Source organism: Humulus lupulus, chromosome 1 (assembly GCF_963169125.1).
Source record: "Humulus lupulus chromosome 1, drHumLupu1.1, whole genome shotgun sequence".
NCBI classification, from domain to species: Eukaryota; Viridiplantae; Streptophyta; class Magnoliopsida; order Rosales; family Cannabaceae; genus Humulus; species Humulus lupulus.
In genome coordinates, this window is record NC_084793.1 from 260,255,254 (window position 1) to 260,282,594 (window position 27,341).

Consider the following 27,341-nt stretch of genomic DNA (forward strand, 5'->3'; position numbering starts at 1 on the left):
TCAGCTTGTTTCAATGTTGTTTTAAGTTCTCACCCCTAAAGAGGAAACATGTTCGCTCATCTATGCACACATAGTATGAACAAGAGTCCTATTCGTCCCTCATCACATGTGATTCCGAGCTGACTTATACGAGCCGTCAAGAACATCAACTCGCAAGCTTCATGGCACCTAAGTTCAAACTCAAGCTCTTAAATCAAGTAGACACATGATCGCTTGTTTAAGTGCATTTAAAATGAACAACATTGAACGAAGCTTCAAACAACAAAAAGGATCCTGTTCACCCACATGTCCTTATAGACGGCAAACAAGGATCAAGAGTGCACTAGTAGGATTGAATGGAGCTTCAAAAAACAAGGGGTCTTATGGAACAAACAACTCGCAATCATTAGACAAATACAAGCAAATAGAATTCATATGAGCAGTATCTAGTATCCATACCGGAGCTCCTCGCCACTTTATATCTCATCAGAGTAGTATCCAATATATATAGTCGAGCTAATCGCCTCACTATAAGAGTCATCCGAGCAGTATCTGGTATTCATACCCAAGTAGGTCATCACACTATATGAGTCATCCGAGCCATATTCGGAATTCGTTTCTGAGTTGACCCCTACATTTACATCCGAGCTGGATTCAAAGTTCATCTCTGAGGTGATTTAATCATCTGAGATGAATTTAGAACCTAAACGTAGGTTTTGGTTACTCATGTATGACATGGTCGCCCATGTATGTATACAATGGATGACCAGGAATCAAAAAGGAAACTAAATGATAAAAATGGAGTATGTTTGCCTATGAACTTACAAAAAAGGCAAACAACACTCGTAGTGGAGAAAATCCAGCTTGGTCCAATGTCGTTTCAATCTCACACCACCAAAGATATTTATGTTCGCTCATCTGTGCTTGTGTAAAACGAACATACATAGGAGTGATTTTGTGGTCTTCGAGATGGCTTGTACTAGCTATTCGAGCTGAATCTATAATTCATCTCCAAGCGATTTTCCAAAACAATCGGACCAAAGGAAATCTTGTTCACTCATAAGAAGACTAGTTCCAATTCTGGTCATATGTCATAGAAGAGTACTCCCAACTCTGCTCGCTTTGAAATAATGATGAATCAGAACCCTCTTAACAGTCTTGGAAATCTAAAAATTTATTTTTGGCAACCATATATCTGTAAAAATCTTGTTCGCTCATTATAGCCTATGCTAAGTGAATAGGAAAGGAAGATTAGGCTCAAGACCATTTTGAGGTCACCATAAAAACTATGTTCACACATGAAAGGGTGATCCAGACTAAGCAAAGATGGTTGGACCAAAAGCTTATGAACAGAGAGAATCATCTGTTCGTTTGAGTCCTTTGGATGAAACATGTTTGCCCATGCATTCATACACGAGGCGAACAAGACTTAATGAAGACAACTTGAAAGAATTTCCATGCTGAAGTTTTGTTTCAAACTTTCATTTTGGGGAGAAGCCTATAATCTTTGATGATGAAGTTTCAAGCTGATTGATACGCATTATCTGTGCTAACCTATACTAGCCATCAAAGTTGTATGTATCTCATCACTGAGCTTACTTGTACTTATCATCCAAGTTGACTTGAACGAGTCATCTCTTAGCTGACTTGCACTTGTCATCCAAGCTAAGTTGAATGAGTCATCTCCAAGCTAACTTGCTCTTGTCATTCGAGCTAACTTGAAGGAGTGATCTTCGAATTGACTTGTATTATGCATCCGAGCTAAAGTCTAGTGATGAATACGACCAAGCAAAGATTGAAAAACTGCAATGTGATGGCAAAGCAAAGTTGTTCTCACTTGTGTTAATAAGTGGAATGAACAAAATGCGAAGAAGAATCAAAAGAGAGTTTGTTCGCCCTTTATGCGAAGTTGTTCACCTATAGTGCACTGTACAAAATGAACAAGAAAATAAGAGCATGATTGGAACACCTCAAAGCTACCACAAGAAGTATGCTCGTCCACAAGCCTTCATAGAGGCTAAAACAACTTATTTTGACCTGTTCACCTACATATGCACAAAGAAAACGAAAAAAAAAAAACAAATTTCAGTGCTCACCTTGGATTCATGATGTTGACCTGTGAAATTGGCCAACAGTTGTATGTACAATATACGACACATTTTGAACGAAATAAAAATAATATATGACAGAATAGAAATATCTTAAACAAACACACAGAAATTTTATAGTGGTTCGGCCATGTTCTGATGAACAGTAATAACCTAATCCACTTAGTCTTTGGTATTGAATCACTCGATAGACAATTACACGGATGAACTGCAGTATTCACTCATTATTATTAATATGCCTAGAGTTTTTCCCCAAAATATTTGTTAGATCCTCTTCAATGAAGTCTTGGGTCCTTTATTTATAGTACCCAGGGGTTGTTACATGATCAGTAATACTGGGATCGTAATTTGGTACACGATTATTGGGTAGTGGAGATATGTGTCCACCTCCCCATGATTATGAGATCGTGGGTCTTCTCGTTGTTTCTCTGGATTGTGGTAAACGATGCACGATTGAAACCTCTGGGAAAATGCTAGGTCTAGGTTGGTCCATAAGACTTAGGTGCTAGGCCAATGACCCTTAAGAGCTTAGGTGCTAGGCCTAATGACCCTCCGGGTGCTAGACCTATTGATCCTCTGGGTGCTAGGCCTATTGATTTCAGCTTGAACGAGCATCAACTTCATCCAGCAAAGTGCATTTGGGAGTTTAATCCGACCACCTTATGAAGAATAGGGTGGGTCGACCACCTTGAGCATGTCAAGCCGACCACCCCTAAGGGTTGGGGTCAGGCTGACCACCTCTAGGGGCTAGGGCCAGGTCGACCACCCCTTGGGAGTTTAGGCCTAATCGACTTCCCTATAGGTCGTGGACCTATCTTTTTTGCTCATCGGTCTTTTTTCAATACTTTGTCATTTTTCCCTGACTTGTGATGCCACGTGCTGCTTTCTCATTCGCCACGCCATCTCTTTATTTTTGAGGGTGTTTATCCATAAATCAGCTGCTGATGACGTGGCAAGGATTCTCGACACATGGCGGACACGTAGCAAAGATATTGCTCGCCTATCGACCAGCATTATTTCCACATGAAAAGATCAAGTATTATATACGACCAGCCTGGTCATATACTCCGTTCATTTGTGTAAAGATCTGTATAGTTGTAATGATATATGAGAATATCTCTTCATTATGACTTGCAGATCCGTTTATTAAGGATAGATATTATTTCCTAATTCATGTAATCCTTCTTGAGCCTATAAATACACAGGGAATAGCTCAAGGGAGGGGATCGATATTTTTCTTTCAGAATTATAGTACTATTATCTATCGTCTGTATTGCTTTCTTCTTCCAAGGTCTGTGAAACGTAGGAACCCTAGTTCTTTGATCACACATTTGAAGCTCAATACTAATAATAGTATCAAGTGGACGTAGGTCATTACCAATCACTGGGGCTGAACCACTATAAATCTCTATGTTCTTTATTTTTCCATTAGATCATTTTCTCAAGCTCTATATTAATTTCCTGTCGTTTTCTAGACTCCGTGTCATTGACCAAAATCAGGGTCAACATTCTGCCGCTTTCATTGAGAGTTGAACTCAAGAAAATCTAATGGCAAAGACTACCAAGAGGACTGGACAGGCTGCTGCACCATCCCAACCTCTTCCCCTAAATGTGGCTGAAGAAGAACCTCATTTGGAATTTGATGAGGAGGAAGTGGACTCTGAGACCCTGAAGACAACACTGGGGGTGTTTCAAGATGAGTTGGCTGCTCTAAGGGCCAATCAGGAGAGTGCCGCCAAGATAATGGCGTCATAGTAGAGGGAGATAGAGCGCCAGCGCCAAGAGCTGAGCGAACAACAGATGGAGATGGACCGTCGTCAGAGGGATGCCATGGCAGCCCTTGAAGCAGCCCTTCAGTTGACAAGGAATCAGGCTGCGCCTGCCTCGCAGCCTGATCAACCCCCAAGTGGGCCACTTCAAAGAGGTCCCAATCCTAGCCCTCCACTCCAGCCAACCAGCCCTCAGAGGCCAGAGCAGCCACCGATGCCTCAGGATGATATTCCACCTAGGGATCCAGAGACGCAACCTCCGTCTCAGGCTAGTCGAGGCAATCCCCTGCGCCTGAGGCAAAATAGGGCCGGGTAACAGCCCTGCAGCCCTAGACGCCCAAGGGGTGAAGAGCCACATCCACTGAGCAGGGGACAGCGTCCTTCTGCCAACAGAAGGAACTCAGAGACAGGCTCTGCGGTCAGGGGCCCCCCACGGCATGACAATGCACGAGGACCCACTGACCAACGCAGGCCTCCCCCTAACGCCCGGGAAATGCCAGCCCAAGGAGGCAACAGAGGAAACAGTCGGTCCCACCATAGCCAGTCAAGGTTCAGAGATGGCCACGGCTACAATGAGGCCGACTCAGGCAGAGGGAATGCTGGTCGGAGGAACGAGGAGAGAGGTAGAGGCAGAAGCCCCCCACCTAGAGAAGACTGACAAGCAGGACATAATGTTGGGGGGCAGCCCAGACAAAATAACGTCTTTAGCTGGCTCGGAGCCAGCGAGCAGGGGCGAGGAGACGATGACTTGAGGGATGTACTCAACGACTGCCGAGAAAGGCACGATGAGTACATTCCCCTGGCACCAGAGGCCCCAGCAATTCCTGAAGCCGTTCAGGCTCAAATTGATGCCCTGAACCAGGCTGTGCAGCAGCTGGTCGGGGGGTGGACATCGCACATAGAGTACGATCGGAGGAGAGGCACCCCTTTCGTACAAAGGATTTGTTATGGCAAAAACCCCCAGCAAGTTCAAGATGCCAACTCTGCCAAACTTTGACGGGTATGGAGACCCGGTATCTCATGTAAACAAATTTGAGATACAAATGGACAGTCAGAAAGTCTCTGAAGATGCTCGCTGTAGGATCTTCCCAGCGACCCTTTCTGATGCCGCTCAGGAGTGGTTCTTTAAGTTCCCTCCTGCAAGTATAGTATCCTGGGAGATTTTCGTGAAGGAGTTTTACGGACAGTTCTATGCGGGTCGTGTGCACCCCACCGAGGCAAACCAACTGGTCAAGATACGCCAGAAAGAGGGGGAGCCTTTGAAGGAATACGTTCAGCGCTTCATGCGAGCCGTAGCAGGAGCCAAGACTGTGGGCGATGAAGGCAAGATGATGGCCCTAACCACTGGGGTTAGGCGCCATTCTCCTCTCTGGAGTAGCCTTAGGAAGCATGGGGTTAAAAGTACCCAGGAGTTTTTAGATCGAGCTGATCGGTAGATCAAGCTCGAAGACGCGATTGCCAATGAAGGAAAATCGCCAGCAAAAGACAAGAGGCCCAAGGAAGAACCTGCCAAAGCCGCCAACGGGTCTAAGCCCAATGGCAACGGCAAAGGCAACAGGAATGGCAGTGGAAATAATGGTGGAAAGTGGGCGAGTGGCGAACCCTCGGCCTCCGAAAGTAAGCGCCCCAAAAATAATCGGTATGAACTGGAATTCACCAATTGCACCGCCCTTGTTGAAAGATGAGCCGAGGTTTTCCAAGTGACCAGCTCGAGCGTGCCCTACAGACGACCCGCACCATAAGAAAAGATATCTCCAAAAGAGATTCAACAAAGTTTTATTGTTACCATAACGACTACAGGAATGACACCAATGAGTGTAACCAACTGAAGGATGAGATTGAGTTCCTGATAAGACAGGGACACTTAAGAAGATATGTACGAGCCGCGGGAGGTTCTCAGCGAGAGGCTCAAGGTGGCAACGAGTCGGTGCCTGCACGCCAACGCTCGCCACCTGTACAGCCAGCTCCTGTGGCAGGTACCCTACTCACCATCTGCGGAGGCCCACCTCTGGCAGGAGATAGTGGAAAAGCGAGGGGACGATATGCTCGAACCGTACACCATGACCAGGACATCGAGATGATGAGTGTCGAAGATCGTGCACCAAAAAAGGCTCGAACAGAGGAGGAACCGATCACCTTCTCCAACGACGACGCCCAGCATGTGCGATTCCCACACTCCGATCCGCTGGTCGTGGATGTCCAAATCGCAAATATGATGGTGAAGAGGGTGTTGGTCGATACAGGAAGTTCGGTCAACATCTTATATAAGTCCTCACTGGAAAGGATGAAATTGTCCGTTAAGGACCTAGAGCCATGCAACCAAACCATTTATGGTTTTTCCGGAGAAGGGCTCGCCCTAGTGGGGTCAATTAGACTCCCAGTCACAGAAGGTACTGTGCTTACTAACAGGACATTACTCACTACTTTTATAGTAGTCGATTTTCCTTCGGCGTATAATGCTGTGATAGGGAGACCAATTCTGGTTGACCTTCGAGCCATCACTTCTGCATGGCACCTCGCCATGAAATTCGCAACGGATGCAGGAGTAGGATGCGTGTTGGGAAACCAAAGGGTGGCAAGAGAATTCTACAACGCCTCAATCACCAAGGCAAAAAATGGTGTATCGAGGGATGCCGCCGGGAAGGAGTTGCAAGTGGCAACTGATGTTCAAGCCCGCTCAGGTGATAATCTCACCAAATACGACGTTGCCCAAAGTGAGGATAGAGACTTAGATCCTCGCTTTGGGGATTTCAAAGAAGAAGTAGGACCCATCGAGGACCTTGAAGAGGCCTAACTCGGTGAGAAAAATCCGACCAGAGTTGTGAAAGTCAGTAAAAACTTAGAGATAACAACAAAACAAGCACTGGTGGAGTTCTTAAAGAGGAACCAGGACGTCTTTGCCTGGTCGCATAAAGACATGGTTGGGATAGATCCTGCATTCATCAGCCATGTCCTGAACATTGACAAAAGCTTTCCACCTGTGCAATAGAAAAGAAGGCTGCTCAACAAAGACCGATCAAAAGCTTTGAAGGAAGAAGTCAAGAAGCTGAAGGAGAATGGGTTCATCAGGGTGGCGTTTTATCCATCGTGGGTCTCCAATCCCGTACTCGTGCCCCAACCGAATGGCAAGTGGCGTACATGCGTGGATTTTACAGACCTCAATAAAGCCTGCCCCAAAGATTGTTTCCCACTCCCGAGGATCGACCAGCTGGTCGATGCCACTGCAGGACACGAGATCCTCTCATTCATGGATGCATACTCTGGGTATAATCAGATCAGTATGCATCCCCCTGATGAGGATCACACTAGCTTTCGAATCGATACAGGGCTCTACTGTTACAAAGTGATGCTCTTTGGTTTGAAAAACGCTGGTGCGACTTACCAGAGACTCATCAACCACATGTTTAAGGAGCTGACACTACAAGAAAAAATGCTTTTAATAACACCAAAAATGTGTTATCAAAACATACCATAACACTTTCTGATGTGTTAAGACCGACTATGTTATCGTAGGTCAGGGTACTTTACATAACACTTTATCATTGTTATACATATGTTTTATTATACTGTCAACAATAACACATTTTCTGTGTTATTTTAATATATAGATAAGTGTTTAATTATGTTATTTATAGTCGATTATATAACACATTTCAATACTTATAAATTTATGTTATACTACACTTTAGTATAACACTTTTTTTGTGTTATACTACACTTTAGTATAACACTTTTTTTTGTGTTATACTACACTTTAGTATAACACATTTTTTGTGTTATACTATACTTTAGTATAACACATTTTTTCTGTTATACTACACTTTAGTATAACACATTATTTGTGTTATATAATGAAGTTTGCATAACACAATTATTTGCATAAAAAGTGTTATTGTAATAGATATTATAACACAATTTTTGTATTATTTTAATAATTAGATAAGTTTAAATTCTCATTATATATTTTATTTATATAACACTAATTTATTCTATTATATTTTAATTTTTTATATAATTAAAATTAGCTTTCTAATATATACTAGCATCATCAAATGAACTTGATTTTCAAATAGCAAAAAGTAAGAACATTCAACATTGTATTAACAATCCACAAATTAGCTTAAAACATTCAACAATGTCATCAACAAAAAAATGTTCTTTAAGTATTCAAGGAGTCTTAAATATTCAACATAGTTAAAAGTTACTACTTTCAACACTAAGAAATAAACAACAGTTGCAATGACTGTACAATTGCAGGGAGACGGTCCAGTGGTTAGCAATGACTGTACAGTTGCAAAGAATGGGTAGTAATCCCAGACACATTAGAAATATTAGCCACGTCCTCGACAGATTCCATGTCTATCATGCCACCAAAACATGAATTGAGACAACAAAACTCCACTGTCGAGAAAAGCAACACAAGTAAAAGCTTTATTGTTATGTTAACCTCTGTAGTTGATGGCCTGAAGTCACACAGTACCCGAAGGCCAGAACCTGATGTTTTCAACAAATGTATGCAAACAGATAAGTTGAGGCTTTTACATGCAGATCTCAAAAGAATAAGAAAGTAACATGTCCCAAATGCCCCAAACATAACATAGTACACAGGAAAAGAACAGTATTTACCACACTCGACTCTCCAATTACCCACTCACAGCAGTTTCTTGAGCATGAAATGAGCTGCCAATGCCCATTAAAGCAAAACACACCGCCTAGAGCATAAAGAAAAAAAATATCAATAGAAAGAACAAGGTAAACCAAAAAATTTATAGAAAAATCAAACAAGCCTATCAAGAAAAGAAACTCTTGGCAAATTTTTAAATAATCAAAACACAACAAATTGAAGATTCCCATTTGTGCCAATTCCAAAGTGTAAAAAATAGTTAACAAACCTTAAAGCCAATGTATAGTAAAACATATTTTAACAGAAAAATGCATGGGGACCATATGGTCAAATGTCCATTCAGCATTCATAAAGGACTAGTCCATTTCATGTCTGAACTAGAGAAAATGGTTCAGTAAGACTAAAAATGTGACCAAACCAAGTTCAATACCATAAATTGCATAGAAATATCAGGATTTTGAAAGATTGGTACTGCACTTGACACTTAAAAACAAAGGAATCATTGTTTTCCCCCTTGGAATAGGAACCATCCAATTTTTATTCCCTCTAAAGAACCATTTGAATAGCAAGAATCACAAGCTATTATACTGTTGTTTTCAGGTTTCAGCATTATACCTGAATCAACTACCTCTAATTCCAAGATAGATAAATCTTACCAGGAAATTCTAGGATAATCTGTATGCTTGATGCTACTATCAAAGCACCTTGGACTGCTCTCATGGTGTTGAGAAATCTCTAGAAAAATGTACAAGAAAAGTAAGCTTCCTTATAACACATAGATAGCAAAGAAGTCATACCAGAAAAGAATGCTTTAGTGATATCAAGGAAAAGGAAATGCCTTATTCAAGAATAGAAGGGTTGCACTTACGATATGAGGGTCCTCAATACTAGCCAATGATGAATCACGAATGATAGATATAATAGGGACCATGAATGCATAAGACCCTCCAATAACAGTAGGCAGTCTGGTTCCAAAGAGAGTTTCAAGAAGTGTGTTAATTCCTTCAACAAACAGTAGAGTCTGTACTACTCTCACTTTATCACCCTGATGAAATTTTATTTTTCAAAGATGGTTCATAAAATCATTAACAAAGTTTCAACTTTGATACATAAAAAACTCCAAAAACTTGACTTTATCACTTTAGTAAAGAAAAGAGGATGAGCAAAATTAGTATGAGGAAACATTAAAGGATCTGCTCACAAACTATATTAATTTCTTGCTTAAAAAGAAATATTGGTCTTTTACGAAAAATGAGCTCACATCAGTACCACCCATGTAAGGAACAAGGAAAGAAGGGATCATCACTGCAGTTCCAAGGGCCAAAATGTAGTGCTGAAAACCCAGAAATACTGCCTCCCCTGTTTTTCCAAATGAAACAAATAACACTTTAAATAAGAAATAGAAGAAAAATAACATAAAGAATCAATAAATGAAGAAATGAACATACCCCAAGGGCAGTACTCAAAAGCAGTCCCTCATTGTCTACTCAAGTGATTGTGGTGAGAAAACTGAACCAGAACTAATACACAAACACTTGGCAAACATACCAGCGAGCAACATATGTATAGCATGATCAAGTGCCAAGTCCTTCGCATTATTTTGTCTAACAGCCACTTCTATATTTTTAACCATCACTAGAGTTTTTCCCTCTGTTCAATTGACTATTTATTTATTTATTTTGGTCCTAAAATGTGATTGATCTGAATGGTTGTTGATACATAGAACTGACTGAAACATTATAATAAAATTAACTATAAAACAGTGCAGTAAAGGTTTCAACCGTCTAAATTATATGTTTAAGAATAAAAAAAATGCAATAAATGTTCTTGAGTAGCCATCTTGGCTCTTGGATAAAATCACAAACAAGAGAGGGACTACACAGAGGTTAAACAAATATTACAAACATACACGTTCAATGGTTGCCCGCTCCTCAAGAGTTACAGTCATAGCCTGTGGCATGGCTGAAGCCATCAGGCTCAGAACGTTCCTAATTGTATAATAAAAATGAAAAATTAGCATGTGTCAAGTAGATAACAAAAACTGATAAATAAAAAAAAAAAAAAAAAACTGCATTCATCTCACCCTTCTCCTCCCTCGACAGGTTCATTTAACAGGCGCAAAAAGTCAGCCTGAGGCTCTTGTATGAGATGCACAAGATGTGGAGTTTGTTTCCCTAGCTCTTGAAGCATAGGCTGCAAAACAATAAGTGTAGCATGAGTACTATTTAGTGTCTGTTTGCCACCAAAATGACCAAGCTATCAACAAGCATTTTGTTTCTTTATGAGAAGCCTAACCTGTTGAATTTGAGGGTTTGCTTGCACCATAGCTCGCAATGCTTGGAACTACAATGAAAGTTAGAGAAAAAAAATTCAACCATGACTATAGCAATAAAAAAGAGTAAAGCTCCATATGGATCAGAGAAAAAAAGAAAGGAAAAAAAATCAAGTACCTGTTGACTGTTTCGAAGAAAATCCAAATTGTCAGCACCAGCATTTGCACCCACATTTGGTAGGCCCTGATTCAAGAATAGTAATATATTTTATTAATTAGCTGATCATAAAATACAATTCAAACTTCAAAGGAGCATCTATCTGAGGGAAGAATTCAAAAGTTAAGAGGTAGAACAATAGCTACATGTGAGAAGAGATCCAGTGGATTTGCATTAGGGACAACAGCAGGTGCAGCAGCAGGTTGTGATGCTTGCACTGAAGGAATGATTGCTGGGGAGTTTGCTGCTACCTGAATAGGAACTTGGGCAACTGGTGGAACATCTGCCTGTTCAGGAATTCCCTGATGCATAACATCTATGTCAACTTCACAGTGTCATCAACAAAGAATGTCTCTTACAACAAACCTTTGGAGAATATTAACCTTTCAAAAATATTATTTTTCATGTAATAAAAACCACATATAGAAGAAAAACAGTACACGGTTTGAGCAAACTCGTACAAAATAATAAATTTAAATTGATATAATAATGTAATTATAATAAAGCAGTTCCATAGATATTGGAGTACAGAGGAACCTGAACACTAGTATATATATATATATGTGTGTGTGTGTGTGTGTTGTATTCAATCATGGAAGAGTGTAGAGATTTAGGAAATAGGTAAAAGTTTGTAGAGTAACCATGTACACCTAATCAGACCTATCAAGAAAGAAAAAAAAGACCATGGATTCCTCACCTCTTGAACTAATCCTTGAGCTTTCATCAAATTCCCGAGATTAATGTGTGCATCAACCTGTAACATTAAGAAGAAATGTTATGTTCTATTCAAAGATTTTGTTAAATCATTGAATATCCAAGTGTCAAGAGTCAGAAAGAAATTCTACCAAACGTGGATTCAGTGCAAGAGCCTGGTGACAACATTGAGCTGCCTCGTTAAACTGCCCTTTACGCATATATGCACTTGCTAAATTTGACCATGCATCAACAAAATTTGGTCGGAGCTAGAATATAAAACAATCAGTATAATATGGAAAAAAGAATTCAAAGAAAGAATATATATTTTTTCTCTTGATGATCATGCCCCCACGAAAAAACAATTTTGGCTCCGCCACTGGGTGTAAGATTCCTAGTACTAGGAGTGATATTAGCTAATATAACAACCAAAACCTTCCCATCAAATTGACTCTACCCAATACTTCAAAACAACCTAGTTGGAGTGTTTGCTCTAGCCAGGTTGGTTAAGTTTCACTGGAATTTATCAACACTTAAGTAATAATTTAAGCAAGCACCAACTTACATCAGCTAAAGAATTGATTATTAACACTTTTAATTAACATAAACACCCCCACCAGTGGAAAGAATATATCAGGAGTTAACTAATAACTGTAAGCCAAAAATAGAAAATATAATTTGAACTCAAAAAGTATATATTGCAAACACATCACAAAAAAAAACCCCACTTATGGACTAGATTGATGGCTGTAACAAACCTCGATAGCAATTAAATAGTAGCGGATTGCAACATCAATGTTGCCCTTCTCCTGCAGCAGAAACATAATAACTGTCTATTAGATGCTTGTAGGCTAAATACTTGACAGTGGAACCATAAAAGATACTAAAGATTACCTTCCAAGCATTTTCTATGTTTCCATAACACTCAGCAAAGTGAGGATCAATTTGAATAGCTTCTTCATTTTTTGCAATGCACGTATCAAAATCATGTAGCTAAAACATAATAAAATAAAATTTAAGAATCAGGTGCAAGTAAATTCACTTACAAGCCAGAAACACTGAAGAGCGCACATATATTGAGAAAATACATATGCTACTGTATATTTACAAGCATTTTTTGTATGTGTGTGTAGTTTATTCAGTTTTTATGTTATATATAGAAATTTTGTTAGGCTAGTTGGCTCACTCTCTCAGCATTCTCTCTCTATGAATCAAGCTGTATATATATCTATATGTATATATTTATGTTTTTTTGTTGTATTAGTTCTATTCTCTATTATTTTGTATGAAAGGGGGAAGTTTTTGGCATTATTCTGTTGATGTGAAAGTGGTCAAGCATAATAACCAGATTGAGTTAAGTTACTGTTAATCCTAACCCGAATCAAACTAATTGTCAACCACTTATAGGTTTTACTGAAAATAGAAAGACATAAATTCAAATAACACAACAAAAAATAGGGGATTGATCTTTTACCAGCTTCTCTTTGCTGCTTCAACTAGACCTTTTTTCGTCCAATCTTCATGGAACGCAAACAAAGTTAAAGTGAAAGAAGCAAAAAGAAGCTTTGGAAAGATTGTACTATACATGAGAAAAAACAATAAAAAGAAGATCACTACCCAAAAAAAAAAAAAAGATTGGCTTACATCTTTTGTATGCCCTCTTCCTAGTACACTTTAAAAAGACTGTGATTCCTAGTCTTTTGTTTTGTTAGAAATTCATAAGAGCACCATTGTTCAAGGTAAAATCAAAGCTTATTAGTTGATATGGAATGAATGGCCTAAAGGTAAAAAGAAAAGCAGGCTTGAGATTACCATATGATTATTGTAGAGAAAACAAATTATAGATGCATGTTCCACCTTGGATATTCTGTCAGCTAACTCAATCAGAGCCATTTTGATGTAAATAGTGATTACAATTACATATTTTAATTTTTTTTCCTATATCACTATATATGTGTATGTTATGTGATTGAACTGAATTTTTCAATGAAACATACAAGAATTTAAGGGACTGACTTCTGAGTTTTTTTATTTTTTTATCTGAAGGACTTGTTCCTTGCATTGTCAAACTGGTTGGTCTACATTTTGTTCCTGAGTCCCCTAGATGGTTCGTCTTACGGGGAATGTGATTTCGGCCTGCTGTTATATTCATGCATATTTCAATCCCAAGTAATTTGAGACACTATAATTGCATTAAGGTTGGTCATCTACACAAACTAAACAACAAATGTACCCTGTTTTTTCTGCTCCAATCATATGCACAGACATCTATTGTGAATAAAAATAAATACCATAACCAAATTTAAATATCAACAAGGCACAATTGGGACTCGAATAAAAGTTATTCAATAAAAATAAATACCATAACCAAAGTTACATCTTGAGTTATGAATTATGGAGCTTTAGGATCAACAGAAGGAGCAGTCTTTCCTTACATTATCTCTAAACTTCACATACAAAATGACAAAATTTGTGTATAACTACAGGAAAACAGATCAGTTCAGTTTCACATGTGAAAAATATCAATCCTCATTTTTCAAAATACACATATATTTTCCTCTAAAAATCCAAGCAAAAGAAAATAAGAGAAAAGTGAAAAAGGAATAATCTTTTTCAAAAAAAAAAAAATAAGGTCACTAATTTAGTATGTGTAGTTAAGCACATACTTGTAAATAACTTATGAGTAGTTTTGAAGATTATGTACGCTGAAACTTTTATATAAAAAAAACTAGCTAATTTGTATTACTAATTTAGTATGTGTAGTTAAGCACATACTTGTAAATCAATAATTTGTTCAGAGATAGTTCACTTCTACAAACTGCCAAATCAATATAATTATAAATAATAAATTTATATACTTTTGTGGATTTAATGAAAGATATCCAAATACACTATCTATCCTTCCCAATAATCCATACCTATGACTTAAAAGTATGCATCACTAAAGTGACTACCTTATAGGTTGAACTGATTAATACTTTTGTGGATTCAACGTTGTTTCTCCTCCTACATGACATGTCAAAATCTAAAAATATGTACGGACATACAAAAGAGTGTTGGGCATCTAAAAAAATATAATAGATTCGGCATAAACACTCTGCAGCGAGACATTGAACATTCACTATCATTTATTCTTTAAAGTGCTATACTAAATTTAGACATGCACGAGGAAAAATTTCCAGTCTGTACAAATGTATTGAATGGGTGCAAAAATGAAAAGCAGAAGATATGAATGAATATCCAATTTGGAAACTTACGTTGCACATGTAAGCTCACGAATTTCTTGGATAGCAGCACTAATACTGTGAAGAGCCATTTTCTTCACCTGTTTTCATGACAAAATAAAAATAACAAAATATATAGTATACATCAATACAGCTAATAAAAAATTGATTATATAATTACATCTTTCAGGATTTTTATAAGATTTTTACCTGTAACTTGTCTGCTTTGGCTTTATGGTCTTCTGGAAGTAGTCGTATTTCATCGGACAATTAGGCACACTCGGTAACATTCTTCAGAGACATGAAGTCCAACACAACATGAACACAAGCCTGATCATGCCAAAGTAATATAAGTAGCAGTATTCTCGTTAACTTCATGACAAAATATACTTCAACATACAATTGATTACGATATGGTATGAACCAGAACTGCACGTCAGAGAATCAGAACAAGAATGCATAAATATTATAGATAATTCAAGCCAACTTGAGGCAGATTAATATATAAAATAGAAAATCTAAATCATATTCTCTCATTTAATGGGGAAATATTAGTCAGTTATAAGCAACAGGAGGGAACTTTTAAGATATAACTTTTACTCATGGAGAATAAAAGTAATGTTTCATATATCTTTCTTAATTCAGACTGTCAATACTGTTGCAAAAATGACCTTAGGGCTCTTAATCTCGTAGGGACATCCAGCAGGAATGATAACAGCTTCTCCTACATGTTGCATGAAAGTCCAAGGTTCAATCTCTGGTAAAAATAGAGATGGGTTAGATTAAGTTATTTCAGATTACCACAAATGATGAAACTCACAAACTACTTACCAAACTCCTCCTTAAGCCTCATTTTGTGAGTGGTGTCAAGAAAGAAACTCTGATCGTGAATTGGATGCAGTCTTCTCTTACAGCTGCTTCTTGCAACTGCTTTCTTCCTCCAGCTTTCTGATTCATTCCATTACACAGAGAGCAGCACAAAGATATGTTTGAAGTTTCTGGAACATCATAGCTACAGACGATCTGTTCTGCACTTACTTCCAGCTCTTTGGTCCAATTTAAAGGCAACAGAAATCTCAATTCAAGGAGGTTCTCCCCACAACCGCCAAACTCCCTGGGTGGGCAAGATGTATCGCCAATACCATTATGAACTTTCCAGTCAGGCAGTGACACAGAAGACTCAAGGTACTTACTACCAGAATTTTGCTTGGTTCTTATTGGCTTCTCTATCTGTCGCATATTAGCAGACGCAAGGGTTTTACTTTTGTTAGAGCACATTTGGATAGAGAAGTTAGTACATACATGTAAACACACCATACACACAAATAATAAACCCAGAATTTAAAATAAATATATTTAAGTTCAAAAGATTACCTTTCATGTCAAAAACAAGATGACCGAAGAAGTTGTCAAACTATGAGGGAATTGAACCTGAAAATTTTGAACTACCAGGTTAGAAATAAGTCTATTTGCTGGTGAATTTATAGATATGGATTTTGGGTTAGGAATTAAAGTGGTGTAGCAACTGTGGCTTCAAGGGTTTAAAGCTTCTAGTTGAAACCTAGTTATGATAATATGAACCCAACAGAACATATATATACATGTATATTATTAAAATAACATAGAAACAAAACAAAATTGTTTAACCCATCTCCAATCATACATTTATTTCTTCTTCGTTCATAAAGCTTATACATGAATTTGGTTAGAATAAAATTATCCCACATTTATCAATTAGACTAATTTATCTCATTAGGTGAATTCTAATATGCTCTCTAATTACAAGACCTGAACACATTATATGCTCTCTAATTACATAACCTAAACACTTAATAAACATTATACATTTCAATCCTATAATTCTTTCCAAACATGATCTTAAAGACACTCACAACTCTAGCCAATTCTTACTAAAGATTGGACTAACACTTGTTATACTTCAACAACTTACCACCACCAAATAAAAACAAATAACAAAAAGGAAAATCACCTTGAAAAAACTAAAACAAAATAAATAAATTTTAAAAATTAAAAGTTGAATAAAATAAACCCCAACTCAAACAGTAGATAACAATATTGGCAATGGGTGTTGATATTTCATTTCTTGTAACCTTAAATGTTACTGTATATTACTAGAGTGCAACAGAGAGCTATGATGAACCTTTACTAAAGCAATAATCCCTAGTCCACCAAATCGGTCTGCAGTCCCAGGTGTAAGATGCTAGGCATGCTTAATCTGAAAATTAGCTCTAGTCATGCAAAAATAAGCATGGAAAGAAATATCAATATTAAAACTTTGCAATACTTAATTGCTACTTGGAGCTTCAAATTATGGTAACTTTAAGAATCTTGATCAAATCAGAGAGTTAGGTAGAGTTATTAAAATTATCATAAATAATTATAGGGGATGAGAGCAGAGAGGAGTAAATAAGAGCTTAATTAGTGGTCGAAGGAGTATGCATTTTTTGTAATAAAATAGATGGAAAACTAACTGTACAACTTTCAAAATTCTGCTATGTATAAAGCAACTTAAGATACACAAAAATAGAACTTCATAACATATTATTAATAACTAGATTCTGACATGAGATTAATCATCAGAGCAGAAGAGTAAACACAAACTAAGTCTCTATGATCAAGAAAGGACTCAAGTAAGAAAAAGCATTATCAATAAGGGACTACACTTGGCAGCACCCTCCCCACAAAATGTTGAAACTTACTTTATAATAAAAAGAGTAGAAGATCAGTGATGGATTTCTTTAAAATGTGAGAGCAAAAGTGAATACCCATGCTCCAGTTCTTAATTTCTCAAGGCTTTGTTCATGTGTTCTTGATAGATGCCACCATCCCTTGTGATAGGTATGCACTTCCCTGTCATAAACAACTTTAAAGATTTTAGAAAGACTTAATAATGTAAACATTTATAGAAAAATTTGAGTGTGAAAAACACTATAGGTCGACAGTGTTAAGAAATACAAATAATCAAGCACAAGCACACAATATATTATCTAGATCTTATCAATGGAGCTTGTAACAATTTACAAAACTAAGAATATAATAAATATCTTGAGAGCTTCTAGGGTGATAAACGAGTTTCAGACTCATTTATCTATGTGTTTTTCAGGTAAAGTATTAGGTGTTTTGTTTTGTTTTGTTTTGTTCTATTTTACGTTTGTTTTTGTATGTTTTCAGGTGTCGAAGGACTTAGGTGACTTAGGTGTGGAAACATGGTGGAAAAATCGTCAAAATGACAAAAATTGGTGGAAAACGGTGTTTCGGAGCACTTCCTGCGACTGCAGGAAGTGTGTCTTGCGGCCGTAACTCCAGAGAAGTTTTTTGCATTTCTAGAGCATTCCTGCGACCGCAGGAATGACATCCTACAACCGCAAGATATGTCTACAAATGAGAAAAATGCAGATTTTTAATTAAGGGTGTTTTAGTCATTTCATGTTTAACAAAACACTAATTAGGTTTAAATGACAATAAATGAGAGGGAAGGAGGCACTTTTTGATAACTGGACTGAGAGAGGAGGCTAAGGAGGCTTTGGATGAAGATTGGATTGATCATCTAGAGTTCTTTTCTTTTCTTTTTCTTTTAGTTTATGTTAATTTCATGTTTATGGACTTCTTAATGATAAACATGAACTAAATTTCTATTTAGGTTTTCTAATTGACTCTCTTGAAACTCTATTATGATTTAATGCATTTATCTATTTCTTCTTCATCTGAAATCTATTCAGTTTGTGTTTATTGTTTATGTAATTGATTGATCACCTTTTACATATGATTTATGAATTTGAATCAAAATCTGAAAAGTGAGATTTGAATATGCTAAAATTGAATAGACATAGATTTCAATTTAGAACGAGAGTATCAAATTGGTTTATGTGATTTATGGATGTATTCATTGCTTCCTATTGTTTGAATTGACCATAGAAATATAGGGAATTCACATTAGGTCGAGTTTTCTATTTCTTAACTCGAATAGTTAACACTTTTGCATGCCTATCATTTCAGTGAGAAGAATTTCAGTAGTAATTGAATTAAATAATAATAGAGTGGATAGTAGAGAAGATTAGGATTCCTAATTATTTTACAGTGAATTTAATCCTTGTGTTCTTGTTAATATTTGATTTCTGCAGTTTTTATTTATTTCTATTTTCTTGTTTTAAAAATTCACAAATCTAGTTTTCATTAGTCAAATAGAAACTAAAAATTAATTATTTGGTAATTGATAAATCAGTCTCTGTGGGAACGATATCGGTCTTACCGAAATAAACTACAAAAGCGAATACGTATACTTGCGTAGCTTAATTTTTGCAACATAGGGCTCCAATGTAACCAAATTTTCATAATTTAAAATAGGATGAGCTAGATTATGGTGATGTTGCAGAGCCGTTATAGTAAAATATACAAAGAAAAAAGATTCAATATAAGCAATCATTGAACAATCTGTATCCATAACCAATCAAGGTCTTCTAAAGATTGACATATAACCCAAGCAATTATAATCAATAAAGATAACCCATTTCATAAATATCAACTAAAGATAACTATGGAGAAGCAATAAAGAATCAACACAGTCATAATCAAACCCAACTTTCCCTCTACAGAATCTTCATGAAAAAAGAAGAGAAATAGACATACCAATTCAAAACTTTAATATTATTATGGTTATGGCCCTTTGGAGTGGCAAATCAGTGGCTTCGTGAAGATCCGTCCCACAACTTCACGCCACCGAAGACGCTAAGAAGGGCTCTGTGAAGTTGGTGACCAAAGACTATAATCAGTGAGAGACGAGAAGCGAGCGAGTCGAACCAGTGAAAGAGAATGACAGAGAGAGAGTTGAACCGGTTGGTCGAGGCTTCCAGCCTAGCTGAGCGATGATGGAGGAAGAGAGTCATCGAGTCTTCCCCAATTTCTGACGACTTGAACCGTTTGGTGGAGAATGCCATAACAATCTAGGACCTAGAGCGTCGGGTCTTCCCCAATTTCTTTTCTAATATACAGGCTGATGAGCAAGTTCATATTTAAGCAGATTCAGGAGATGACCTAGTTGGGTTAATGTGAAGAGGTGAGAGAGATGGAAAGGGTTGGGGTCGACCTCTGTTGTAAAGTTAGAAATAAAAAAATAAAAGGAAAAAGTGTCTTTCCTAGAAATAAATTAGCTCCTTTTTTTAGTGTGTTTGCCGCCCATATTTTTACCTTTATTATAATACTTTTTCATTAGTGTTGTATTCATCTATTATAAAAAGGGGTTATTGGTGTAGTGTGATCGGTGCAAACAGGGAGGTTTATGTCGACGACATGCTAGTTAAGTCGAAGAAGGCAAAAGGACATGTAAGGGATTTGCAGGAATGCTTCAACGTCCTAAATAAATATAGGATGAAGCTAAATCCCCTAAAATGTTCCTTCGGAGTTGGATCAGGGAAGTTCTTGGGATTCATAGTTAACTCAAGAGGAATTGAAGCTAATCCCGAGAAGATAAAAGCCCTGATCGAGATGAAGTCGCCAGTGAAGATTAAGGATGTCCAAAGCCTAACCGGGAGAATTGCTGCTCTAAGTAGATTTATTTCAAAATCTACGGACAAGAGCGTCCCATTTTTCAATCTACTCAGAGGCAATAAGAAATTTGAATGGACAGATGAGTGCAAACATGTCTTTCAAGCACTGAAAACGCATATGGCGCAGCCACCCATCCTGTCAAAGCCAATCGATAAAGAGACTTTGTTCATCTACCTAGCAATCATGGATTACGCTGCTAGTGCTGTTCTGGCAAGAGAAGAAGAAGGTGTGCAGAAGGTTGTCTATTACGTAAGCAAAAGGTTGATCGGAGCAGAATTGAGATATCCCTCATCGAAAGGTTAGCCTACTGCTTAGTATTGGCCTCTAGGAAGATGCGGCCTTACTTCCAAGCTCATTCAATTACGGTATTGATCGACCAGCCTCTTCGGCAAGTCCTGCAAAAGCCAGAGGTTGCCGGAAGATTACTAAAGTGGGCAGTTGAACTCGGGCAGTTCGACATATCTTACCTACCACGAGCAGTGATAAAAGGACAAGCCTTAGCTGACTTCATCACCGAGTTCATAGAGCCCGCGGGTGGCGAGCAGATCGAGGAGCCCAGCGAGCCTGAATGTCAAATCCAAGCACCCTCGTGGAAATTTTTCACAGACGGTTCATCTAACGAATCTCACGCAGGAGCAGGAGTGATATTGATAACACCGGAAGGGCATCGATTTCACTGTGCAATAAGATTTGACTTCACTGCCTCTAACAATGAGGCTGAATATGAAGCAATACTCGCTGGACTGCGGTTGGCCAAGGATATGAATATAAAAGCACTTGACGTCTATAGTGACTCTCAGCTAGTCGTGAATCAAATCTTGGGAGAGTATCAGGCGCGAGGATTGAAGATGGTCGCCTATATGAACAAAGCAAAGGATCTGTTAGCCCAGCTCGACAGATACACTCTCCAACAAGTACCTCGTGATCAGAATTCCAACGCTGACGCTTTGGAAAAATTGGCAAGTGCAAAGGATGTTGATACTCTGAACATAGTGCCAGTCGAGCGACTATCTGTGCCCAGCATCCAAGCAGCAGAAACCACTTTGGTCATCCAGATGACGGACACATGGATGGCGCCTTATGTAGAGTATCTATCAAGTGGCATGCTACCAGCGGACAGAAACAAAGCTAGGACCCTTCAGCGGCAAGCTGCTAGGTATATCCTGGTCGATGGAATCCTGTACCGAAGGGGATACTCACTGCCACTCCTTAAGTGTATTACAAAGGAGAAAGCCAAAGAGTTGATGAAGGAGGTACACGAAGGCTTTTGTGGGGACCACGCTGGGGGGCAAAAGCCTGTCAAAAAAGATCCTAAGGCAAGGATATTTCTGGCCAACCATGAATGAAGACTCAAGGGAGTTCGTGCGAAAATGTGACAAGTGTCAGAGGTTTTCTAAAATCCCGCGAGCAGCTTCCAACGAGTTAAAGCAGATGCAGAGTCCATGGTCCTTTGCAGTTTGGGGAATAGATCTAATCGGATCTTTGCCTACTGGAAAAGGTGGTGTAAAGTATGCGGTGGTTGCTGTCGACTACTTCACCAAATGGGCCAAAGCTGAGCCACTCACGACCATAACGACGAAGAAAGTGCTTAACTTCGTAGTCAAACACATCATCTGTCGCTATGGATTACCAAAGAAGATAGTCTCTGATAACGGCACCCAGTTTGACAGTGATGTATTCACGGAATTCTGCAAATGTCACGATATTGTCAAAAGCTTTTCTTCAGTCGCTCATCCCCAGGCAAACGGGAAGTCAAAGCAGTTAACAAAACGCTGAAGGATACCCTGAAGAAAAGACTTGAAGAAGCTAAGGGAGCATGGCCAAAACAGTTGCCTGAATTCCTCTGGTCGTATAGAACTTCCCACCAAACAGCAACAGGTCATACACCATTTTCCTTGGCATACGGGTCCACCCTCGCACCGCAGATTAACATACGACCAGGATTCTAACAGCCAGCTACTGATGGAATCCTTGGACTCGATTGACGAAAGGCATGAACAAGCCCAGCTCCGAGTAGCTGCATACCAGCTGAAGGTCGCCCGGTATTTCAACTCTAAAGTGCGAGAAAAAAAAATCAATGTTGGAGACCTTGTGCTCCGAATAGTTTTCCTTAACACCCGCGACCAAGCTGCGGGAGTACTCAGGCCAAATTGGGAAGGGCCTTACCAGATTGATGAAGTCCTTCACCCAGGCACTTATAAACTTGCACACTTAAACGGAGATCTCGTTCCTCGATATTGGAATGGTGAACACCTGCACAAGTATTATCAATGAACAATTCTTCTTAAAGAATTGGCTTGTATAAATTTTACTTTTTACAAGTTTCGTGTAAGATCTTATTGATCACTCGTAAAGACATGTTTAGTCCATTTACTAAAAGAATAAAAGGGACTGTGCTCAGCCAGTCATTTCTTGCCAACTATTGTATTTATTACAAGTATTTGCTCATTACGTGTGTTGTTTTGCTGTATTATAATTTTAATCATATTGCTACGAGCAGTAACGTTCGGGCAGGTTCCAGTCAAGGCAAGTGACCAAGGACCTAAAGCTCCCCGATCACTTGGGGGGCATACAAGGTCCAAGTAAGCAAAGCATATCGTTAAAAGGTATGTAAACACATGAGCAAAATAAGTGAAAGCATGCTAGGGCACTTAGAGTATTTTTCAAAATTTTGATATTTTGTTAAATCAAACCAAAGTGATATGCTAAGTTTGGTCATGCGAACAAATAGATGTTATAATAATATGCAAATATATTATAATATCAAAGCGATCCTTTTACACCGCAAGCAGTAACTGCTTGGATGTAATTGTTCAAAGTAAAAGTAAGAGCTGCCCATGCAGCAAACCAAAAAATTATATTGTCTTTACATCACGACCCGTAGGTCGTGTAGATAATAAAGAAAGAAATATAAAGAGAAAAGACTATGGAGCTTGAGGAGTTGGAGGATCCTGGGGAAGATTCTAGTCGATAACACCCGTAGCTTCGTTGTCTGCACCCTCCATCCCGGCGGCCAGCAAGATTTCGGGGGAAGCAGGGACCCTCGATCTTTCTTCTTCAGCCAACTAAGCCGCACAGCGAGCAAGCTCAGCGTCCCTCGCATTCTCAGGAAGGTAGTCAAAGTTGGCACCCTGATTGTGCTTCCAGAAATCGTAGAAGCACCTCAGGGTGGCATTTTTGTACCTCTCCAAGTTGGCAGCGTTGGTCTTCTCCAAGTCCTCAACCCAGCCCTCCAGATCTCTAGTTTCCTGCCTGCTCGCGATCAAGTATAGCTCGAGTTGTTTAGCCGCTTTGAAGTTAAAACGGTTGGAGTCCTTGTATTGGTCCCTCTGGTCGCGGACTTTTCCAAAGACTTCAGCTTCTCCTCCAACTTCTTAGCCAGTTGGGCCTTTTCCTCAGTCACCGCTACCAGCTAATCAGCATACTTGGCCTCAGCAGCTTTGAGTTCATCCTCGTGTCGTTGCTCCAAATCCCTAGCTTGCTCGGCGTCGGCACCCAAGCGGATGCGGCCGGCAGTAAGGGTTAGCATGGCCTGCAGTCAGAACAGAAGTTAAGCAAACAGTAAACTAAAAAGGGCCTATTTCCACAAAATAAGATAACTTACACTGGTGAACTCGTTCAGGGCACAGTTCAGGATTGGGTCAACCTCCATCGACTTCGTAGCAACCATTGCCTCTCAGCAACGATCGTGCTTCGAGATCTTGGTGATCGTCTCCTTGATCAGTCTAAAGGCACGACCAACCATCAAGCTCCTGGTTGAAGCAGGACCTCCCTCCTGAGGTTGGTCAGATGGGGCAGCGGGAGAAGGAGTCGACCCGGCCGTAGCAGAAGGAGTCTGCTGCTCGCGGGGAGAAGGTGGAGTCGCGGTGGCAGAGGGCCTGTCCTCCGAAGGGCCTGCGTTCTGGGCCTTCTTCGCCTGAGGCGCTTTGCTACTCTCCCCAATATGTCTCTTACTGGTTTTCTTCTTGCTTGGAGGAGCAGCAGCAGCCTCTGGGGTGTTGTAAAGATCAAACACATTGGTGGAGTCCATGTCTGAAAAGCAAGAACAAAGTTAAACAGTGAGATAGCATGAATGACCAAACACGTTACATCAGAAAAAGGAACAAAAAAGGATTGCAAAGTCCAATACCGAGCTATTATTACTGGTCGCTACACTACAGACTCTACTAGTCTTACACTCATTCTTTGACATGAAGAAGTCTGGCCCTAAATGTGGAGCATATTTAAAATTGTCGTCCCCGTCGAATAGATGACAGGGAATTGGAAAATTGTCTAAAAGTGAAATAACTATACCGTTGTCATCCGATGAATCATCGGAGAGGTCAGCAGGCTCGGTGACCTTCTTCTTTCCTTTCCTTAAGGGGGCCTAGGGCCTCTCTACTGGAGGAGTGCCAGCAGGTTCCCTGATCGTGACCCCAGTCGGTCTCCTCCGTGGAGGTGACGCTTGAGGTTGCTGCTCGGTTCCTCTTCGGCGCAGGCACTCCCTGCCGAGGGCCCCCTCGTGTCCGGTTGAGGGGCCCAGAGGCTACATAACCTAAGGTTAGCCTCTGTAACCAGATTCTTGACACTATTTTCAGCATCAGTCATGCTGGCTAAGAGTGTCGATCTTGACTCCATGCCCGGAGTTGGGTTTGGTCGCGGCCGCAGGCCTGGAAGACATCAAAAGTTTAAGACATTGTGGAGGAAAACACTAAGCGAAGAAGTCAGCCAGCGATACGAAAGTTTAACCTCCTCGTGCGAAAACCAGGTTGTCCACAACCATGTCTGCCGTAAGGAAGTACTCTTGGTAGTACCTCCCCACGTTTAAGATGTGGGTTGTGTCAGTCAGGAAAGTTCGCCCAGTTTCCTGATGACAAAGGTGGAAGAACCCCGTGCCTTCATGGTTGGGGTTAGATTTGAGGTCGAGCAAGTAATTGACCTCATGAGGCGATGGCACGGGCCATTTCTTCTGGTTGTACAAGATATAGAGTGCAGCAAGTATCCTATATCCATTCGGGGTTATTTGAATGGGGGCAACTCCAAAATAGTTGGCCACCCCCTAAAATAATGGGTGAAGAGGCAAGGTGGCCCCTGCCTTAATATGAAACCACAACCAGGCGCTAAAGGCACCTCTAGGTAGATTAGCCCTTTGATCTGGGTTGGGCTTGACTAGGGTCACCCCTGGCAGACCATATTTCCTTAAGTAGTTGGCGATCATTCTGATCGTCACCCTACTTTCAGAGACTACATACCACTCAACATCCGGCTGAATGGCGTGTCAAGGGCGGGCATGTCTTTGGATGTTTGGGTCGGGAGCATTTTCATCTCGACCACTAGTCGAGGGAACATCGGCTGAAGCAGTAGGCTGATGAGAAATGTCGGAGGTTTTTCTTTTCTGGACCTTGGTTTTGGTGCGAGCTATGTTTCGAATCAAGGCTAGGGAAGTGTTTGGATTGGTATGAGAAAAGGGAATATCGGTTATCAATGTCGAGGGTTGTTCTTCGTCCTTGAGCAGTTGAGCTAGCAGGTCGTCATCGATGGGTCTTTCTCCTTCCCATGGGTCTTGCATATAAACTGCAAACAGACAAAGGAGGAGATAAGACGTACAGCCTGGGAGCTTATGTTGAAAGTTGGAATAACGTTGCTCGCATCTACGACCAGCAGCAATCTAACCGAAACACTAAGTTTTATGCGAGCAGTTTGAAAAATGAATCAAAAAGTGAAAGTAAAAAGTTTTTCTAAAAAAAACTTTTTTAACTCCGAAGGGGTGGAAAAAACCTAGTTTTTCAGCTGGCCTAAAAATCGAATTTTTACTTCGATTTTACGCCCTAAACCCATGATCCTGACTATCAAACTGATTCCTAACTTCTACAGAGCGAAACTACACTACCCTATTAAGCATCAAACGGTATATACAAAATCCTCACAAATTTCTACCCAAGAACACAAAAAGTTTCAGAGCACAGAAGCAGTATGCATGGCATCTCAAAGAGTTAAACGTCGAAGAAATTTACCTAGATGAAGATTGGAGATTCCGAAAGGGAATAGCTTTGGGCTTGCAGGCAAAGGATCCTTAGCAAAGCGACTGAAAATCTTGAATTTTCAAGCTCTGAAATATAGTTCTTGAAAGTTCTTGGCAAAGGATGGCGTGTAAAGAGTTAAAAGGTAAATGTGAGGATTATTTATAGAAGCTGAGTTGTGTTGAAAAGGGGTAATCATGAGTTACCTTTTTCAAGGCATGGGGGAGTGTAACAACCGTCGGAAAGGTTACTTGGAAACTGAAAAGACATTATTGGACGTGATTAGGTCACAGTTTTCGTGGGGCATACGAAAAGTTAGTTTCCTAAGTTTACTTATTGCTGGTCGCAATAAATAAACTTGAGGGGCAAATGTTTATCCATAAATCAGCTGCTGATGACGTGGTAAGGATTCTCGACACGTGGCATACACGTAGCAGAGATACTACTCACCTATCGACCAGCATTATTTCCACATGAAAAGATCAAGTTTTATATACGACCAGCCTGGTCGTATACGCCGTTCATTTGTGTAAAGATCTGTACAGTTGTAATGATATCCAAGAATATCTCTTCATTATGACTTGTAGATCCGTTTATTAAGGATATATATTATTTCCTAATTCATGTAATCCTTCTTGAGCCTATAAATACACAAGGAATAGCTCAAGGGAGGGGATCGATCTTTTTCTTTCGGAATTATAGTACTATTATCTATCGTCTGTATTGCTTTCTTCTTCCAAGGTCTGTGAAACTCAGGAACCCTAGTTCTTTGATCACACCTTTGAAGCTCAATACTAATAATAGTATCAAGTGGACGTAGGTCATTACCAATCATTGGGGCCGAACCACTATAAATCTCTGTGTTCTTTATTTTTCCATTAGATCATTTTC

General features: G+C 39.4%; 1 protein-coding gene across 8 annotated transcripts; it reads right to left on the reverse strand.

Annotated features, from left to right (window-relative positions):
• Nucleotides 1–7,994: 7,994 nt before the first annotated feature.
• Nucleotides 7,995–17,058, reverse strand: LOC133805902 (ubiquitin receptor RAD23c-like). Of its 8 annotated transcripts, none has more exons than XR_009879012.1 (20): nucleotides 16,261–17,058; nucleotides 15,718–16,116; nucleotides 15,558–15,610; nucleotides 15,097–15,216; nucleotides 14,920–14,987; nucleotides 12,557–12,655; nucleotides 12,421–12,471; nucleotides 11,815–11,931; nucleotides 11,667–11,723; nucleotides 11,116–11,271; nucleotides 10,931–10,996; nucleotides 10,776–10,823; nucleotides 10,564–10,673; nucleotides 10,390–10,468; nucleotides 9,929–10,209; nucleotides 9,742–9,839; nucleotides 9,349–9,525; nucleotides 9,137–9,215; nucleotides 8,483–8,568; nucleotides 7,995–8,350 (listed from the first exon to the last, which is right to left on the reverse strand). XR_009879012.1 is itself a non-coding variant. In XM_062244062.1 (16 exons), exons 5-15 carry the CDS (start codon nucleotides 14,926–14,928, stop codon nucleotides 9,783–9,785), a joined length of 849 nt encoding a protein of 282 aa, XP_062100046.1. In that variant the 5' UTR covers nucleotides 14,929–14,987; nucleotides 15,097–15,216; nucleotides 15,558–15,643; nucleotides 15,718–16,116; nucleotides 16,261–17,058; the 3' UTR covers nucleotides 7,995–8,350; nucleotides 9,742–9,782. The 8 variants fall into 8 exon arrangements, 2 of the variants coding, with proteins under 2 accessions (XP_062100046.1, XP_062100038.1); XR_009879011.1 differs by having other exon boundaries at nucleotides 9,349–9,445; nucleotides 15,558–15,643; XR_009879010.1 differs by having other exon boundaries at nucleotides 15,558–15,643.
• Between the last annotated feature and the right edge of the window lie 10,283 nt (nucleotides 17,059–27,341).

Bases quoted from the DNA above. Each gene is read 5' to 3' on its own strand.
- LOC133805902 (XM_062244054.1), bottom strand. The intron at 10,674-10,775 runs GTTAGGCTTCTC...ATTGTTTTGCAG, and splicing joins CAAACCCTCAAATTCAACAG to CCTATGCTTCAAGAGCTAGG. The intron at 10,210-10,389 runs GTATGTTTGTAA...ATAATGTTTCAG, and splicing joins AGCGGGCAACCATTGAACGT to TCAGTTCTATGTATCAACAA.